This window comes from Periophthalmus magnuspinnatus, chromosome 9, assembly GCF_009829125.3.
Source record: "Periophthalmus magnuspinnatus isolate fPerMag1 chromosome 9, fPerMag1.2.pri, whole genome shotgun sequence".
NCBI classification, from domain to species: Eukaryota; Metazoa; Chordata; class Actinopteri; order Gobiiformes; family Gobiidae; genus Periophthalmus; species Periophthalmus magnuspinnatus.
Genome location: NC_047134.1, coordinates 21428925 through 21449426, shown reverse-complemented (window position 1 = coordinate 21449426; position 20502 = coordinate 21428925). Strand labels below are relative to the sequence as shown.

The 20502-nt window shown below is 36.7% G+C and overlaps 1 protein-coding gene across 1 annotated transcript; it reads left to right on the top strand.

The window, feature by feature from the left end:
• Positions 1-441: 441 nt before the first annotated feature.
• On the top strand, positions 442-11514 carry si:dkey-90l8.3 (LIM domain transcription factor LMO4-B). Its single transcript, XM_033973154.2, has 5 exons — positions 442-762; positions 5733-5948; positions 7304-7400; positions 8781-8939; positions 11252-11514. The coding sequence occupies exons 2-5, from the start codon at positions 5734-5736 to the stop codon at positions 11258-11260; spliced, it is 480 nt and encodes a 159-aa protein (XP_033829045.1). The 5' UTR covers positions 442-762; position 5733; the 3' UTR covers positions 11261-11514.
• Positions 11515-20502: the final 8988 nt, after the last annotated feature.

Here is a 20502-nt window from a genome sequence, read left to right as displayed (position 1 = left end):
TGAAAAATAACAGGATAAAAGTATTCACTGTCAAATTACTGTATAAACTCATGCCCAAACTGACTCTCTGGTCCTATAATCCTAAATGCCATGTTTGTCTAAATGCAGTAACATCATTTTGTCTGGGCATGGCAGCATAATCCACTCTTTTACCATCCCTCCCCTTGACTCACACAGTGTCAAAGTATGTCAAGTATAAATCGCGCCTTGTAGCCTACTATCATTTGTTTTTATAGCTGCTTTCCATTTGGGACACGCACACGGACACGTTGTGAAAAAATGTGGGCAGCTTTTTTGGGAAGAGACGTGAACGCGCACATTAATAAGGCACTACAAACCCATAAATCATCTTGACTCTGGCCTCGCCCCCCGTGAGCTCCCATTGGCTCCGACGCGCCTCACGTCCGCTACGTCCCTTCTCTATAATTTAAATAGCTCCTTGCGCAATTTGATGAATAGTGTCGCTGACTGTCAAAGGCGCTCGGAACATCTGAAGGAGCGATTGTGCGCACAGATCAAACGGCGATGCGTCACGAGTGCTCTCCAAAGCAACTTGTAGTTTTGGGTTTGTTTTAAGCGGGATTTTCGGAGACTTTTATCAACTGTTGTTCCCAATCTCCATCTCGTCTGGTTTTGCTGCTCCCACACAGACGAAATGCCGAGTTTAAGCGTGGTTTTGAAGCTGTAAACTGCGGTTGTTGTCGTGATAATCGCCATCATTACAAACTTCCACCTCAGGAGCAACACGTTTGGCTCGGAAAGGTAACGTGCCAATGTTTTTTTTTCCTCTCCTTCTCTGCGCGCGCTTTGACAAATGGTTTTCCATGTTCTTTTTACGCACAGCTTTGGTCCATGGACGCGTTATGAGGAAACGTTTTTGGATCAAGTTTGTGCAGTCGCCCTTCATTTTTAATCTAAACTGCATTTTCATTTCCCAATTGGCATATTACCAAAAGTGCCATTTAGTGACTTTTTAACCCAGTCTCTTTGTAAAACCCGTGCATCTTTTAAGCGCCAAGTTTGTGCTCATTTTCAAGTACAGAACTTTTACGTGCGTGCGTACTTTGGTGAGTTTGCATCGTATGTTTTGGTTACACCTATTAATTATCCAGTGTTTATTGTTCTTCCACGTTTGTCCGGGTAATTAGTGTCTTATTCTGCTTACCTCACTGCTCTGTGCAACACACTTGACTGGTAAGCAAAGTTACCCTAAAAAAAAAAACTGCTCTACCAACAAACCAACATTAAGAACGTGCCTTAAATGTAGAATCACATCATAAAACCTATAGAATAATACATTTATACAATTAGTAGACCTGTAATGGCCTTAAATAACCAATATGCTGTCATTTTAAAGGCACTGAAACAACCCAAAAGCTAAAATGTGTGGTTCTAACTTAATATCCACTCATACAACCAACTTCAATTTGGCATGTTCTCCTACATAAATGTTACTATGCCCTTTGCAAGCAGCTGAACAGGTTCTGTAATCCATTAACAATGTAAAATAAGGGATAATCATGCATTTGTGACATTGATTGTAAGTGCCCTTAATGCTACGTTTGACTGTCGGTATTCTGGTTTCAAAACAACACTAAACATGTAATAACAATACACCACCGTTCAACTGCAGATGGAAAAATACATGTCGACATCCCTGATTGCGTTGCTTTGGTTTGGAGACTTCAGCCAAAGTTTGTGATAATCATAAAAAAACCTGGGTTTCAATTCATGTCAATAGAAGTAGTAATAATAATTAACATAGACATGATTTAACATAATGTATCAGACGGTTACATGTCCACATAAGCTATTTACAATAATATTAAGTGTGGAAACGTGAGCTCAAACAAACAGGATAGTTATACTGGAGGGCAATAATCTAGATTGCACCAGTTGACACCTACACTACATATTTTAATAATTAATGCTACAGTTGTATAAACAGGTGAGCAGTTTTGAAATAGCTGTTGATCTGAGCCAGAGGGTTATTAGTCATTGAGATGAGATGTCAATCCCAAGTTTTAGCCAAGATAATTACAGTTCTATTCATTTTAAATTATAATAACTACTTGTAACGCAAAAGGAAACACTGGTAAATATCATGAACAGCTTTAATCCAAACTGAATTGTTGAGTTTTTTTCTGTCAGTCTGCCTGAAACAACCTTTGAGTCCTATTTTGACATTTATAATTGCAAGTAATCACAACTAAGTTAACATCTCTGACATCCATAATAGGTTAATTATACACACAGTAATAATGACTCCTGGCATAAAGCGATGTTTTTATGTCAGATGCCCATCCTGTTGACATGCTAGTCAAATTAATGTCATCGGAGCCGTGTTAAGGGAAATTTGTTGTGATAACTCGTCATAGTTTGATTGTCATGAAAATTCACACAGGTTTCATTCTGATCTGAAGAGAAGTTTTAGAGACTGAGTTTCAGAAATTTTTGACTTCCATTATAAACAGATTTTTTGACCCCTACACTAAAAATGAAGGTGAAAATCATGTTTGGTGCAAGTTTTTTTTTTTTTTTTTTTTTTGGAGCAAATCCAATGAATTTGAGTAAAAATTATGTTTTTCAAAAATGTACTTTTACTTTTAGCCCCCCTCACTTATATTGTGACCCTATATAAAAATAGCCAAATTTGAACAATTGGTGCCTAGAAACCAGGGAAGATTTTATTTTTTTCACCAAAAATGGTTTGGATGTGTTTGTAGTGAGTACCTCTGTCTGTATTTGAATCAGAGGCTCACATGTCCTTATATAGAAATATGTGCATCTGAGGTGGAATTATAGTGATAACTTTGGTTGTGGTTGTTCGATTGCCATGAAAATTCACACATATATGTGGTTTTACAGGTTTTTAGACATATGTGAATTTCATCCCAATCAGATAAATATTGGTAACATGAGAAGTTTTGTTTACACTGAGCGTGTTTCAGAAATCTGTTTATCCCTTGACTTCCATTATAATCTCGTCATTTGACACCACTCCACAGTAAACCAAATTAATTTTAGAAAAAAATATGTTTTTCAAAAATGTACTCACTTTTAGCCCCTCCCCCATGATCTCCACTGTCATCCTATACTACATTTGTCCTTACATTTGGACAATAGGTGCCTGGAAAACCAGATGAAAATACAGAACGTCACCAAAAATGGTTTGGATGTGCTGGTAGTGAATATCTATGAATCTGAATGATTGGAGTAAAAAAAGTAATTTCAAGGAGTGTTTCTGTGGCTATTCAAATCGGAAACAGCATAGTTGTAAACAAAGCAATAAAAGCAATAAATTTGGATTACTTGAGGAATATATATATATAAAAAACCATGAATATAAGCTTTCATTTTAAAGCTAAGGCTTCAAATTTTATGTTTTAACCCACATTAGGATGATTTACATAGTTTCATATAGTGTAATAGAGAGAAGCAAACATGCCTCGTGAAAAAGATTAGAAAAAAAAAAAAACTTTCATAAATAAAAAAACAAATCTGATTTCAGGCCACAGTAACAAGAAATCTAAGAAATTTGTGAATTTGTGTGGGTGCTCACTCCAAAATCACGTGGTTTTCTGGTGTGGGGCTGTATATGGCGCAGGAAATGTATGTGAAAATGAGCTGCTCATCAAAAACATGCATTTAGGGAAAGATTTAGAGCTGGAGAAAAATATCTTTATTTAGTCATTTTGAAAATCTCTCTAATTTCATTAAACTATTACTGCTAGAAAATGTGAAGTAAAAGAAAAAAAGTTTTTGTCTCCATACATTATAGGAGAACTATGCATTTATAATTAAAGTCTATGGGAGAGATCAGCATGGGCAAAACTGACAGTATACCAAAAAAAAAAAAAAAATGCAAGAAACTCCCACTCTTGGTTCATATGGCTGAACTAGTAATATAGAACAAGAGAGCAATAATAGAGCTATGGATTTAAGAGCTCTGGGAAAATGTGGTAATTTAATGAAAAAAAAAATAAAAAATAATAATAATAATAATTTATATAATTGCATGTCATTTTCAACAGGAAAATATAAAATAAAAGACAACAACATTTTTAGTTTTTTAATCAAAGTGCATTGTCGCATTTTATAATGAGAGTCTATAGATGCAACACAACAAACTGACTTTGGTGCATTTTTGTTTTTGCATAAAGTCGATCTTCACACTAATCATCCACACTGATAGGTCAGTCACACTCATTATAGCTGGTGTAAAACAGTATATTATTATTGAATTGTTGCAAATAATTAAAATTTGCTGTACATTGTATTAGGTATAAACTGGCATCTAAAGGGTTAATTATTTATGGTTATGTTTGGAATCAATATGTCAATGGAAAGAGCTAAATCTTTAAAAAATATTCATCATTGACAGTTTTATGGAGGTTTAAACCAAAACAAAAACAAAAAAATGTCCTAAAGTCCATATTTACACTGAATGTCCACACTGAGGTCACACTCGTCAAAGTCAGACTGTAGACTGTGTGTGACAGAAAAAAGGCATCTACGGGGTTAATCATTTTTTGGTAACTTACTTAAAGTCAATATGCCATTTGAAAGGAACTCCTTCATGAAAAAAGTCTTCAGAAATATTAATGTTTGATGATTTTACAGCAGTTTAAAAATTGAAATACAGAATTTGTACGAAACACTCCTAAGGTAACCTCTTTTTTAAATCGACTTAACTCAAATACAAAAAATGCCCCAAAGTCGATGTTCCCACTGAGTATCCACATTGATAGAACAGTCACACAGAGTAAAAAAAAAGTCCCACAATGGAATTATCACATTTTTTTCAAGGTGGAGGTCAGTGGTATGTGACAAAACTGGCATCTAAGGGGTTACTCAAATATGGTAATTTATGGTAATAGTGTCATTTTAAAGAGACCCCCCCCCCCCCTTTTTTTTACATTGAAAAATATGAACATTTGACCATTTTATGACAGTTTGTATGAAACACTCCCATTGTATGCTCATCTTTTCATCAAGGCACAAAGGTTAACCAGTAACAATGAGTTTGATCATAGGAAAGTGTTTGCAAATGTGTAGTCAGCAGCAGAATAAGATTAGATAAGATAATAAGACCATAGTAAAACCTGAATTAATACTTAATTAACATTGAATAAACCACTTACATGTGTCAGAATCAGCAGTAGTTAGATGATAGTACCAAATACGTTTTACAATATTAATCGCAATTGAATCAAAATCACGATTCGAATCAACACAATTATCAAATCATGAATCTAATCGCAATGTTGGTCCAAAAAATTGCAATTAGCCATTTTCCCCAAATCCTTCAGCCACATTACCAAAAGTTTTTAGCTGTTCCCCAACACCTAGAGTTCATCATCCAATTTCAGGCATTGAACAAGATCTAGTGCCACAAGATCTCATGAGACAAAACTGCTATAAGATTGTGCACACAGGAGGAAAATTATCTCATATTTTCTTTCCATGTTCACATTTGGATTGAAAACGGGTTAAGTGCAAAAATGGTGAGGCCAAAACTGAACTGAACTGCAGAGTTTATAATGTCAAATAATGTCTAAATCTCATCTTGTCTCATTGTCTAGGAAATCTCGTGTCCCATTTCGTCTCGTGGAAATCGTGTCTTGTCCCACCCCTCTCCAATTTAGAAACTCTACAAATTCCCTTTTAAATACACACATGTCACCACACATGGCACTAACCTCTCCTCTCTGTGTTGTTGTTGTTGGCAGCATGGTGAACAGCCAGGCCTCAGGTGTGCCCTCAGCCCCCAGGTCGTGTGCCGGATGTGGGGGGAAGATCGCCGACCGCTTCCTGCTCTTCTCCATGGAGCGCTACTGGCACACGCGCTGCCTCAAGTGCTCCTGCTGCCAGGCCCAGCTCGGAGACATCGGCACCACCTGCTACAGCAAAGGGGGCATGATCCTGTGCCGGAGCGACTACATCAGGTGAGGGGGCAGGGGAGGAGACGGAGTGAGAGAATTAGGACACATGGAAAAGGTTTTGTAAAAAGGTTTGATTGGGATTTTTCTGATTGATTGATTGTATTTTTTTGCACATTTTGGAGAACAGACTGAGCAAAACTGATTGTCAGGTGCATTTCAGAACACGTTTGTCGTATATCAATATAGATTTATGGAAGGCTTTCCCAAGATATCTGTATATTGTAAATTTAGCTAATAATTTGCACCGATTTCTTGTCCTCAGTGCATCAGATTTGTTTTAAGACTAATGAGTAAAAATGGAGGTTAAACATATGGCAGTACTTTAACACAGATATATATTTTGTTATTGTCTTTTACATCGGTTATCGTCCACAGTAGCAAGATAAATACTGGACATCTGTATTGATCCGTATTGATAAGGAATTGTATCAGGAATCGATTCCAATCCAGAAGAAAGAGCCTCAGCCTAACTCAATCAGTTCACATCGGAATAGGCTATTTACCATAATAACCATAATAATTGTTTAGGTCAGTTCACACCGAATACTGGCAGATCATAGTCAAAGTATTTAATTTAAATTTATGTATCGTAATGTTTGGGTCTGTTATGTTGGTTCTTTTTGAATGTGAGTGGCTACACCAGTTAAGAGGTAAGCCAGACTTGGTATTGGTGTATTAATATATTGATTGGTAGACAGGGATTGTGAGTTATATGTCACCAATTGTCCAAGATTAGCTTGACAATGTAACCAGTGTTTTTGATACTAGAGAGGCATTCGTAGTACGTTCTAGACCGTTGAATTTGGGGATAACAACACAACAAGAATGTTAAACCCATCAGCATTACATTTTATAGCTGTGTGTTTGGTGGTGGTTCCACAGCTTTGGCGATCTGCCCCTGGGAATATTTTATGACTGAGTGACACTGTAAAGTATAAAGAAATAATAAAGGAGGAGCCGAATTGAATTAAAACTCATACTTTGTAATTGTCGTGATACTTAAGATTCTAACTTGATTTTGATACTAACATAAAGGCTCAATAGTGATTTTGATATCACAGTGATGAGACAATTGAATGAATCTTTTAACACAAAATAATACTAGGATATAAATCAAAATTCATGGGATTTTGTCAATGTTTCAGTTATTATCTAGTTTCAATAATAGATTTAGCGTGGATATGTGTGGGTATCGATACATTTGCCAAACCCAGTGTTATTAAAATCTAGGGTCTTGGATTGTAATAGCATATTATGAAATTTGGATATCATTATGTATCATCATTGTTCTTCCTTGTTTGACATTACGGGCTGGGCTAAAACATGCCTGAAAGCTTGTTGTTTTATTTTGTCTGCAGACTGTTCGGGCACAGCGGGGCGTGTGTTGCCTGCGGCCAGTCGATCCCAGCCAACGAGATGGTGATGAGGGCACAGGGAAATGTTTACCACCTTAAAGTAAGTCCCCCCGATTTCCCATCAGCCACCTCTGTCCCCTGCTGCTCGTTTGACAGCAACATCTGGGATTTGGAGCCGAGACAGGGGAGATGGAGAGACACTTCCCCTTTAACTGCTATATGCCATGGACTGCTTATTCATTAGTTGCACACTTGCGTCTTAAAAAAGCTAGCTGCTAGGGCTGGACGATTTGGAATTTTTTTTTTTTAGGAAATTATGGTGCTTCAAAAATCACAGCCTTTGCGATTTGCTAATTGTGTCCATTCAAATTGTGATTTTGATTTGATTTTGATTAATCTTACATCCCTACTATATGCGTTGTTGAATCCAAAATGTACATGAAAAAACACAAAATCACTTTCATACAAACAACACTTAACAAAAGATGTTTAGCTTGGACCTATTTGTCAGTAAACATCCCTCATAATTTTAATCAAATCATTGTCTATCTGAAAATGTTACAGAGTCTTTTACAAATATGCACATTTTGTCCTTGGCCTTTTGTAACTTTTATTCATAAAACATAATTCAGTTACAATCAGTGCTCTTAGCTTGCAACATTCTTCACATCTCACTAAACTTTGGCATGGTGTTATAATGTTTATTTTAAATTTCTTTGACTCCAAAAGGCATGCCTTGCTTTGTGGCTGTGTAATTTTTAATGCTATTAAGCTGAATGGCACAACAAAGGACCAAGGGCGCATTGTGCTTAGGTTTTAAAAGCTGACTTGTTTCCCCCGGCAACATTCAAACTTTCTATTGAAAAATATATGTTTACAATTTCAGCCAACTGCTAAGTGCTAAATAGTTTGTGAGCTGCCATCAACAGAATTCAAAGGGTGAATTTTGAATGGCCTCACAAAACTATGAAAATTAACCTTTAAAAGCACATGCCTGCAAGTGGCCTGTTTGCATCTGCTGCTTGTGTTCATCGAGACAAATTTAATACCATACTGTGGAACATTCCAGGCAAAGGCAATAACATCTCCACTTGAATAGATAATATGCATGTTAAATACCCAGGAAAGATTAGTCCATTCCTTTAACAAATGTTTCAAAATTTGATTCTCCAAATTGAGTAACCAATGCATAGGACTGCTCACTTTTTAATGGATCAACTCTCAACCTTAAACATAATGCTTTATTTGAACGCTTTATTGCAAAGAGATAACTGCACAAATGTGACTACACAGCTCTTCTTTAGGTTTGTGGTAAAAAGCGTTGTGAATGACTTTGTAGTAAATTGATATTACATAATTTGGGGAAAACAATCCATCTATATATCGGCCCAAAAATATCCAGATCTTACCGGCCATTGGTTTCTCAGGACAATTCCTCACCTATCTTATGTTTAATTGTGTCTACTTGTCTCTTGTGCAGTGCTTCAGCTGTGCCACCTGTAGGAACAGACTTATGCCGGGGGATCGCTTCCACTACATCAATGGAAACATCTTCTGTGAACACGACAGACCCGGAGCTGCCCTGCTCAACAGCCACCTGCCCCCACTGCAGAGCAACTCAGTGCTCACAGACCAGAAGGTGAGGAAAGGCCAAATAAGGCTTCATTTTGGCAGTTTATTTGGAGCAAGTGAAATTTAGAAGTAGGGCTGGGAGTCACAAGGTCTCTCACGATTCAGTAATATCTCAATATGACGATTCTTCATCAAAACAGTGAATATGCTCACCAAAAATGCTCATGGTGATATATGGATACAGCATCTTCAGATATCAATAACAAGCATCACAATGTAGATATTTTTTTGGCACATCCTTATTTAGAACAGTGATTCTCAATGTTTTTGCACAAGTACTACCTCAGAAAACGTATGACTTTCAAAGTACCACAGTAAATGTACAGGAAACTTGGTCTTATGAAAAAAGACAAAACCAACACTAGAGATATAGGCTGACAATGTGACAAAAAATAGACCTTACCAGGATAAAACCAGGACTAAACTGGTCAAATTACAAAGAGACTCAGTAGTAGACATTTATAAGTCTATAAAATGAGAAACTTTTTGACTTCATTTCAGCTTTTCTGTCTGCTTTTCAGTTTTTCCAGTTATTTTAAAAAAAAAGATACCAAAGTATTCTTATTCTTCCAGAGTGAAGACAGTCACAGCAGGGCATGTCATTAGTAACAGTCAAATGCTCTTACTGTGCCGAAAAACCCAAAGTAAGAGGAACATTGTATACAGTGTGTAATATGAAGGCACAGCTTAGAGGTACTATTGCCTACTGTTGTGTCTTTACTGTTGTGTCTTTGGGCAGTGCACTTCATTCCTTTTTTTGTCATTTTCATAAGTTTTGGTAAGTTAAGGAGAAGTTTAGTTGATTAAGGCTTGGGAAGACCTGACTCAGTCCTGTTTAAAGAGGCGGTATTTTGCAAAATCGACTTTTTAGAGCTTTCTACCAAAAACAGAGGAGGTTTTATATGTCATCCATGCATGTTTGAGTAATCTAGTGATCTCTCCTGAGCACTAAGTACACTTTGTCACACTTTTTGTCTGGAAACTCCCATTTTCATCATCTGAATTTGTCAACATCTAAGCTAATTCCAGACAAAAAATATTACTTGAAAAGCCAAATATTCTGCAGTGTTAAAGTGTTAAAAAGTTTGCCAATCACTGGTTTATAGAGTATTCTTCAAGTGAATGAAGGTGTCTAAAAAAGCCAATCTATCAACCATAACTACACCCTTGGGAAATGAAAAGGAAAGTAATGATCATTTTAGAGCTATATACTGTAGGTTATAAAAGGCTTAACTCATTTAAATAGTTGAATGAAATAGCATATAGAGAAAGTGTTGACTTAACATGACTGCATAAATAAATCACGTCCAAATAAATGACTTCACGAGAACCAAATCGATCAACCAAATTAGTCCCATGGGATACAGGAGGGATGATCATTTTGGAGATGTCTGCTGTAGGTGGATTATGTATGACTGTTGTGCTAGCTAATGCACTGCTGATAAGTAGCATTAGCAAAGGGATTGTAAAGGCATTTGGGCACAGTTAAAAATATATTCATGCACGTACCACAGTTTTCAGCAACTAGGACTGCAAATCAAAATAATGGTGACTAGTCGACTATTGATCGTATAGCGGATTATGCAACATTTTAGAGGTTTTAACCATGTTGTAGTTGTTTGTCCTTCTCATTTACCCTCAAAGTTGTATTCAGAGTGATTTATGCATGTTTAAGTATTCACATCGGTTCACATCCACTGCTCTATACCTTCTTCGTTCTCTTTAATCAGTGATACAAGTAGGATTAGGGAGCGTGGTGTGATCATTACGGTACAAATTAAAATAAATCCGCTACTCGCTAACATGATGTGCAGCTATCCATCGGAAGTGCCAACGTCAGCTCCCAGTTTTCTAACGTGGAAGTCGGCTGACTTGTTTCTTTTGATAAGTTGTTTTAGATCAATATTGCGACTTAAAATATCCAAATTATAACATATTGCATATTGATCCACGGACTATACAGCAGACAAAAGCACAATATGTCTTCCTTTATCATATTTTTATCCTTATCCTTATCTGTACTGTAAGGACTCGTAAACAAATGTCAAATGTGATTTTTGTCAATTATACGCCTAATTTATAAATATTCTATATCTAAAAGCCTTCAGTTACCATATTTCCAACTTTATTTGGTAAAAAAAAAAAGTGTCGACAAATAAATTCAATAAAGAATAATAAATTACGGACTTGCTGACTGGTAAAATAACAAATTAACAGTAGCAATTTATTATTTTTGTCCGTAATGGTATAATAAAATTTGATTTCATACAACCCCAATACTAACTGTCTACATTGTCCCCTTTTGTTATTCTTTTGCAGGTATGCTGAGCGACAATATAATTTTCTATTTCCAACCATTCTTCCCAATCTCCAACTGCTCCTCATCCTACTATCATTCGTGGGCCTCCATTTTGGGTCTACACATCTTTGTTTTTCCAAAGAGGATGCCAGCCGCATCAACAACAACAACAAACTCTACTATGCCGATCATCTTTCATTTAATTTGTGTTCAATGTTTGGAAGTCGTCTGTGCAAATTTTCGGGGACTAGTTGCAAAAACGCTCCCAGTAGACTCGACTAAAGCTGGAGCCGAAACAAGGACTATAATAATGATAAGAGGCTAAAGCTATGAGCCGCCGAATGGGGAACAAAAGATGGTTCAGCGAGCGTTTGATGGACTGCTCTGAAATGACTGTCAAAGCTGCGCCATGTGGCATTATTTCCCCCGAGCTTCACTGTTTTTAATGAACTCCTGATCTCTCTGTTGTCTATGTTAATCTGAGATCCTACGCACTGAGGTTGCCATATGAAAAAAAGGAAAAAAGAAAAGAAAAAAATACTGGGTGTACTGCAACAAAATGTCCAAGTTGTTTGCTTACGAAAGACGCCATAACAATCGAATAAAAGGGTTGGGTTTTATATTATAGTGATTCTCAACTGGTGAAATTTTGGGACCATATTTCTGCTAAATAAAAAAAAAAAAAAAAGGTCTGCGTGTACATAAAAGTTTGGGTTACAGTTAAAGGCGCTGTGCTTATTTTTTTACATGAAAACAAATTCATTTTTAACTCTTTATCGTCCAGTTATTCCTCACTTTCCTAACACATTCCAAGCAATTATTTACCACGTTGAGTTTATACGCACTTTTCACAACTTTCAGAAGCCAGAGTGGAGATTTGCCATCACGCTAATGCTAATAACAACAACTACTAGCATGCTAATTCATTTTGCGCATCTCCTGGATTGCAGAGGATAAACCAGAATTTTAATTTGAATGAAAACAGCAAACAGCAATTTCATTTTCACCCTAAACTGCAGTTACGATGTGACAAATTTGATTAAAACTCAGTACAACTTCATTGAATATGTGAAGCTATATATCGTACCTCATAGCAAGGAGTTTGTGGCATTGATTTAGGAAGTTTGAAGAGCCTTTCTGGAGTTTGCAGGTCTTTTAACCTGTGTGGGTATACAACATGCTTTATTATTGTAGTTGGAAGTAGGTAAAGTGTTTTGCCCAAGGACACAACAACAACCACAACAACATGCACAACATGCTCCAACATGCAAGGATAGTCCATATACTACATTAACTTTGCATTAATCTTTCAATATTAAATCTATTTGAATTTATTGACATATACCTGCATATAAAAAACATGTATTTCACTGACAACCCGCCGCCAGTTGAGAACCACTACTACCACACAACAAAATTTTTATCAAACCATAAAACAGATCTGACATTTTGTTGTTCTTGTGTAGAGATTATATTCCTTTTATCAGATGCCTGTCGTCCAGTGTGTGAAATAAACATTGTGAAAAATATCCTATTAAACAAATTTTCCTGGATTGTTTCAAACGCATTGAACCAAAGCTGCGTCAATAATTCTTAACGGCATTACAGTGGCAGTGCGTTACATGGTACCTACTGGCATTGGCTTCGGAGATCTCCCTCACTCTCTCTTTCGCTACTTATCCGTGTATGGTGAAAATATGCCTGATTACCCTGAGGAATGGTATTAAGGGGGTCTGAGCTTTTGACCATTTACAGAAGCAATTAAACATGACCCTTGTGTATCTATGGGAATGCCTGGGAGGCAAAACTCAGGGCATGTCCCGTGGCTGACTGGTTGACTGGTTGGCTCTGTGCCCATACTCCGTTAATAATAATAATGGAATGGCCTAATTAAAGGGGAGGGGCAGATGTATTTAATGTTTACCATGTTGCAATTAAACCCCCACACACAAGTCTTGATTATACATTAACGATTCAAGGTCTGATTTAGTCCAAAAATGATCACAGTTTAGCCCAGTTTCAGTCCTGGTTTAGTCCAAGTTTTGTTATTCAATCAGTTCCCTTTTCTATCAACATTTTGAGGACTCTTTGCCTTTAAAAAATATATATATTTAGTTTTGGTGAGGTGAGGGTCCATCCTACCTGTTTCCATGGAGATGTTATTGATGTTATTGTTATCGTTATTCAACCCTGCTCACAGTAAGAAAATTAAAGTAAGAGTAAGAGTTTAATGCATGGGACATTTCAAGTAAAGCAATATCATCTCTATGGATACAAGCAAGTGCCCTTCCACCAGAAAGGTTACATAGTGCACCTTTAAATTGGAAATCGCTATAACAACCCACAGCTAGCACAAGTTTAACAGCCTGTCTGGATTCACCCTAGTTTTGACCTGATGTGGCTCTGATTTAGTTCTAGTTAAATCCAAACAGTAAATAACTGTAAAACTTCCTCCTACCTCTGCCAAGGCCTTACGTGTCTCGCTAATATACTGCTTATCTGGCTTCTGATAATAACTGCTAATCTGAAAGCTGCCTAATTAAAGGGAGTGGCCTGCCCCTGTCCTGGGCATTAGAAACAATCTGATGTATTTACTGTTTACCATGTTGCAATTAAAGCTCCCACAATAGCGTGTTTGTTTTCCCATTGCAGGCTTTTCGTTCCCCACCGCGCGGGTTTTAAATGTTGAAGTTTGTTTGAAGTAGAGGTTACAAATATACTTAGGAGGTGCAGGATTCAAACAGCTACCAGTAAATTGTTAGATGGTGATTTGAAAAGTGTTTTATTGTAGTGGACTGCATTATTGTCACACCGACAAGTTACACCAATGGTATTACTTATGGGCATGATGAGTGAGGCTGGTTACTATCAAATTAATACAAAAAATATTCAAAATGCCAAATTCACAGAGAAGCTGAATAACTTATACTTCACTGGAGATCAGATCCATAAGAATACTTTGAGATTGTGGTGGAGAACAACTTTTATTTTAACTACTGCCACTACTCTGCACCAATATTGACCTTAACAAAGTCGACACGTTATCATTCTGATTGTATGTTTTTGTATACCGCTGCCGATCTTGACAGCAAACAAGTTCTAAGTTAGACTACAACGGTTTTCAAGCCACCCAGAGAAACGATGAACTGCTCACTTATTGATGCGCACGAACATTGAACATTTTGCACAAATCAACCTATTTTGTATAATATTTTCTTTTCGCTAGTTCTCCATTTAAATCAATAGGAATAGCATTTAACTACATGAACAGAAGTGCGTTTAGTAGCAGTGAGAAGTAAAAGTATAAGGCAGAGTAAGGTGAAAAGGTAACATTATATTGGACTGGTACTTTTGGTGAGGAATGAAAAGTTTAAACTAAGATTGTGTTGTGGTGTTGTGCGATTTGTTTATCATAAATAATGTTGAAATCCCACGTGGAAGACCTAATATCGTTCCAATTCATAAACGTCACCTTTTAGACCTGGTTTCGTTCTGGTTTACCATACAGTTTGGATGCAACGCTGTTTAGTTATATTTGTTTCTAAATAACTTAAACTGTACCCCTGCCAAGGCCTTACATTTCCTCTGGGTACAATATTATTATAGGCTGCTAATAATAAAACCCTAATCTGAACGCTGCCTAATTAAAGGGGAGTGGTCTGCCTCTCTGTCCTGGGCATTAGAAACAATCTAATGTATTTACTGTTTACCATGTTGCAATTAAAATCCCCGCAGTAGCTTGTTTGTTCCCTTTAGTGCAAGGCCTTTGTTCTCTACCACTCACTCTCTGCGTCTTAAAGTAAAAGTAAAGAAAAAAGAAAAAATCCCATCCCTGTCGAACGTGTGCATCTTTAAATTCCTCATAAAAACTTCATGATCTGAGTTGGTGATGGAAGCAATGAAACTGAAGACCGCAGTAGCAAAGAAGATAGCATCTGTTGGTTTCTCACCTTGCCAGGGAGCGTAGTTCCATCAAACTTGCACCTTAATGCGCTTAGCTGTTTCAAAAAAATAAAAAAGTCCCACTTGTCATGGTTAGGTGCTGATACCGCATCAATTATTTATTCCACGTCTGATCAAGGAGCGTCACGCAAATTCATTAACGTATGCAAATGATCACAATTACAATTATCTTTGTATCGAGAAATAAAAATCTCGGCAAGGTTTTTTTTTTTCCTCCCTCACGTCCCACAAGTTACACTCTGCATTCAAACTAATCAAGCCTCATCTGCCTCCTTCTAATTAGGCAGAACGTTTTCAGATGCCAATTAGCAGGTCTGCTGAAAAGGCTCCATGCCACGAGGCGTTGTCTTTTATCAGACCAATGCAGGTGCGCAGCTCACCATGTAGCCTGTGTCATAGGAAAGTGTTTATTCTCGCTAATTAATCATATTAACACATGCAGATGAGTGTAATTGCCTGCTCTCCTCCACCTCTCACCGCGCCAAAAGAGACACAAGGCGATGCCAGGATATTTTTACATGATGAGGAGGATGAAGATGAAGAGGAGTGTAAGAGGCCATGCAGTCAGGGTCCCCACTTTAGAGAAGCAAAGGCTGTGATGTAGATCCAAGATGGCCACTGAGGTTACTGCTGACAATCTGGTAAATATTAGGGAAAGTTGTTTTTGTGTGGTACTCTATGGCTCAAGTAGTAATTCAAATGATTACTCAAAACATTATGAGAAACACATTGTTAAATATCAAAATTGGTAATCCTTATGACACATGTGAACTAAACCTTAATAGGACTTAATAAAGCAGAGGACAAAATCTATGAAAAACAGAACTAGCATCCTAATAATTCAATGTGATGAGTTTATAAGTGCATTTCACAACTTTTAGAGGACAAAATGGAGTTTACCTATTACGGTAATGCTAATATTATATTAGCATGCTAGCACACTTCCTGATTCCCTGACAATAAACACTTTATAATTAGAAGCAGACAACAGACAGCAGTTCTACTTTAAAAAATAAGAAATGCTTTTATAATATATATGTACTAGGGCAAAATTAATTTTACTCAACTACATGGAAAAAATCTGTAGCCTACAACTAATTAAGGTCTTAGGAGTTAGGGTATTATTTAAGTAGTTCTGATAAATCATTCTAAAAAAAAGTATTTGTTCATTATGAAATCTTTCTTCATGCTTTGTTAAGGTTAAATTAGGTGTAGTTGTTAAAAAGAGTAACCCAAAAAGTTGGATTCTGAAACTAAGACAGGGAAATATGTCAATAATTGAAAGAACACAGCATTTTGAGTTCTCAAGTTCTGGGTAATATAATTGCATTTCTAAAAACAACAAACAAACTATTTTTTATTTAGTAATAGTCAGACATACAATACATATATAATGCGTAGAGCCACATTCACAACTTTTTTTTTTTTTTTTTTTACAACCTATTGCTTTTCAAACCAGAACTCATAATTAACAGATTAGTTGACATGGACAGACAAATCAAAAAATGAATGATACTATATCAAGAATAATTACTCAATTTCAAATACTGATCAATAAAACTACTTGAAGTAAGCCTAGTTTGGTAGATTATGAAAAAGACACAAGTTTCCAGGGTTCCTGATACGTGATATCATCCATGTACCACTCACGCTGTCTCTCTATATGAGTAATTAAGCACATTTTGAAGCAAACTTAGACGTGTTAATTAGAATTACATAGATGGAAAGACTTTGTACAGTGTGAGAGCAGTGAAGAATGTAGTAAAGCTGCTACTTATCCAACAGCATGTCATCTGCCTATACACGGTAACTAACATATAGTATTTAATAAAGGAGCCATCTGCTTGTCTTCGTGGAAATGTTACTGCTTTGCCTGAAATGTTCCACAGTACAGCATTCAATGTATCTTTCATTTATCTCATTAAAGGATGTTTTTATTGCTCAAAATAACTTGAAATGCATGTATTCTTACTGTGAGCTGGGTTTCCTCTCCACAGATCTGACCTAGAAGGGCTCATGTCTGTCCTTTGAATGTGACTTTTTTAAATATTGATACCTGCTCAAATGAGTAACTAGTTTTGATACTAGTTTTAGTATCAATCAGTATCCGATTTTTGATACTTTTGCTAAACCTTGCGTGTAAATGTGTTTTGCACTAGTAGAATGTAATAAAAAAAACATACTACTAGTGCTGTAAGAATTTAGTGAAAATAAATCAATCAACAGTTGTAAGCCACTACTACTTAAAGTGTTTTGCCCAAGAACACAACAGCAGAATGTACAATCTAGAGCTGGGATCGAACTACCAACCCCTCTAGTTGCTTTAAACACAACTAAAGAATGCTTGGAACTTTGCACTGCCATTTTCTAAATAATAGTTGTGTTTTGTCTCACCAGATGTGCGGCGTGTGAACAGCAGGGGACAGGGGCTCAGTTTACACTTTAGTTAACAATGGTGTTAAAGTTTTAACAAGACACCAATGACTTTTACTGTGCGTGCCTGGCCATGGTGGGAGGTTAAGTGAAAAATCAGAACCAAGCAAGACGTTCAGAGCTTAATCAAAACGAGAATGGTTTATGAAAGGAAAACATGACTTGAAAATGTGTAATATATAGCAGGGGGCAAAGGGAGAATATGCAAACTCCACAGAAAGACCCACTGTACTGCTGGGCAAATTATTCTTTCTGTTTTGATTTTTTGTTTTTTTTTGTTTTAGTTTAAAGGCACTGTATCTTATTTTGACTTTAAAATGTGAACAGAACATTTTAAACAGTTTGCAGTGATACCTTATGCATTCTGAGCATCATAATTATTCACAATTAATTTATAAACGCTTTTCACAACTTTCAGAGACCAGAGCGGAGTTTTTGCTGTAAAATAAACAGCACATTACCATGGTAATATGTGCAAGAAAATACAATATATCTGTACAGAGGCTCTTTGCTCAAATACTTGGGTTAAAAGTCAGGTACAGGACGTTTAATTTGGCGTTAGGATTATTCACATTATTGTAATTTAACTGTGAGGGATTTTTAAATAATACCAGCTAACAGCTTCAGTACTCCAGTTATGCTAATTAATCCAAAATGTTAAATAGAAAAAAGACTCACCATTTCACCCTAGCTCACAATTCACCTTGGCAAAACAGAAAATAAATTATTAGGCTCATTTTGACAGAGTGGGCATGTAACTTTTACCACACAATACATAACCTTGAAACCAGTGGAATGCAATCGTACAAATCCATTATGTCAATATACTTAATTATTTTGACAATTGCAACTTTATAATAAAAACTTTATAGCGAAAAAACATATTTCATTGAATGTACAGCCTTGGAGGTTACTGTATTGTGCGCCCTAGCGATTGCATTGTTTGAGTGTATTATAACTGACTACAATTGTTGTTGAAATACGCTCCAGAAATTTCCAATGAAAAGTGAAAGATGAATTCATATAAGTGTGATTTAGATTTGGTTTGTGTTATTTTCTGTGGAGAGTTTGCATCTACTCGTCCAGCTACGTACTCTGGCGTGACATTCTGGCAACTACTACCTGCTACTATTATTACTGCTATTACTACTACTACTACCTGCTACTACTGCTACGACTGCTGATACTGCTACTACTACTATTGCTACTACTGCTACTACTACTACTGCTACTGGTACTACTTCTACTACTACTACTAGATATACAACCCAATTGGTAAAAATGCTACTACTGCTACTATATTAATGTAGATACTACTACTACTACTACTACTACTACTACTACTACTACTACTACTACTACTACTACTACTACTACTACTCCCACTACTTCTACAACAACAACAACAACTACTACTGCTACTACTACTACTACTACTACTACTACTACTACTCCTACTGCTACTACTTCTACTACTACTACTAGATATACAACCCAATTGGTAAAAATGCTACTACTGCTACTATATTAATGTAGATACTACTCCTACTACCACTACTACTTCTACTACCGCTACTACAACAACAACTACTACTACTACTACTACTACTTACTACTACTGCTACTACTATTATTTCTACTACTTCTACAACAACAACAACAACAACAACAACAAAAACAACAACTAGTATTACTCCTTCTACTACTCTACTACTACTACTACTACTACAACAACAACTACTACCACTTTCCCTTCCTCTCAAAAATTCTAGAACGAGTTGTGGTGAAACAGCTCTGCCGCCACCTGCAGGACAATAATATATTTGAAAAATTTCAATCTGGATTCAGAGCTCACCACAGCACAGAGACTGCACTGCTTAAAGTAACAAATTACTTACTAATAGCTGCTGATAACGGGCTGGCTTCAGTCCTGGTCCTACTGGACCTCAGTGCAGCGTTTGACACCATTGATCACAACATTCTACTGCAGAGGTTAGAATGTGACATTGGAATCAGAGGGACCGCCCTCAAATGGTTTAAATCCTATCTATCAGATAGGTACCAGTTTGTTAGTATAAACCAGAGCACCTCTCCCTGTTCTAAAGTAGCCTGTGGTGTTCCACAAGGATCTGTGCTTGGTCCAATCCTATTTACTCTGTATATGTTGCCATTGGGTAACATTATCAGAAAACATGGCATTAATTTTCACTGCTACGCTGATGACACTCAGCTGTACTTATCAATGAAACCAAATCAGACTGATCAAATAGATAAACTCAGTGCCTGTGTGAAGGACATCAAAACCTGGATGACCTTGAATTACCTGCTCTTAAATCCTGAAAAAACAGAGGTCATTGTCGTTGGTCCCAAAGGTCAAAGAGATTCTCTGTCAGACCAGATATTCTCACTCGACAATGTGAATATAGCTTCTAGCCCTACTGTAAAAAATCTTGGAGTCCTATTTGATCATAATCTCTCATTCACAGCCCATATAAACCTAGCTTGTAAAACCGCATACTTTCACCTGCGAAATATAACTAAAATTAGAAATATTTTACCTAAAAACGATGCTGAAAAACTCATCCATGCATTTGTTACTTCCAGACTTGATTACTGTAATTCCCTGCTTGCCGCCTGCCCCAAAAGTACTATAAGGAGCCTCCAGTTGGTCCAAAATGCAGCGGCCAGAGTCCTAACAGGAACTAAAAGAAGAGACCACATCAGTCCTGTACTAAAATATCTGCACTGGCTTCCTGTCGAGCTTAGAATCAAATTCAAAGTCCTCCTCCTGACATACAAAGCCCTAAACGGTATGGCCCCATCCTATCTGCAAGATGCTATTGTCCCGTACCAGCCAAACAGAGCACTCCGCTCT

Bases quoted from the DNA above. Each gene is read 5' to 3' on its own strand.
- si:dkey-90l8.3 (XM_033973154.2), top strand. From the start codon at position 5,734: ATGGTGAACAGCCAGGCCTCAGGTGTGCCCTCAGCCCCCAGGTCGTGT. The intron at 5,949-7,303 runs GTGAGGGGGCAG...TTTTGTCTGCAG, and splicing joins TGCCGGAGCGACTACATCAG to ACTGTTCGGGCACAGCGGGG. The intron at 7,401-8,780 runs GTAAGTCCCCCC...TCTCTTGTGCAG, and splicing joins GAAATGTTTACCACCTTAAA to TGCTTCAGCTGTGCCACCTG.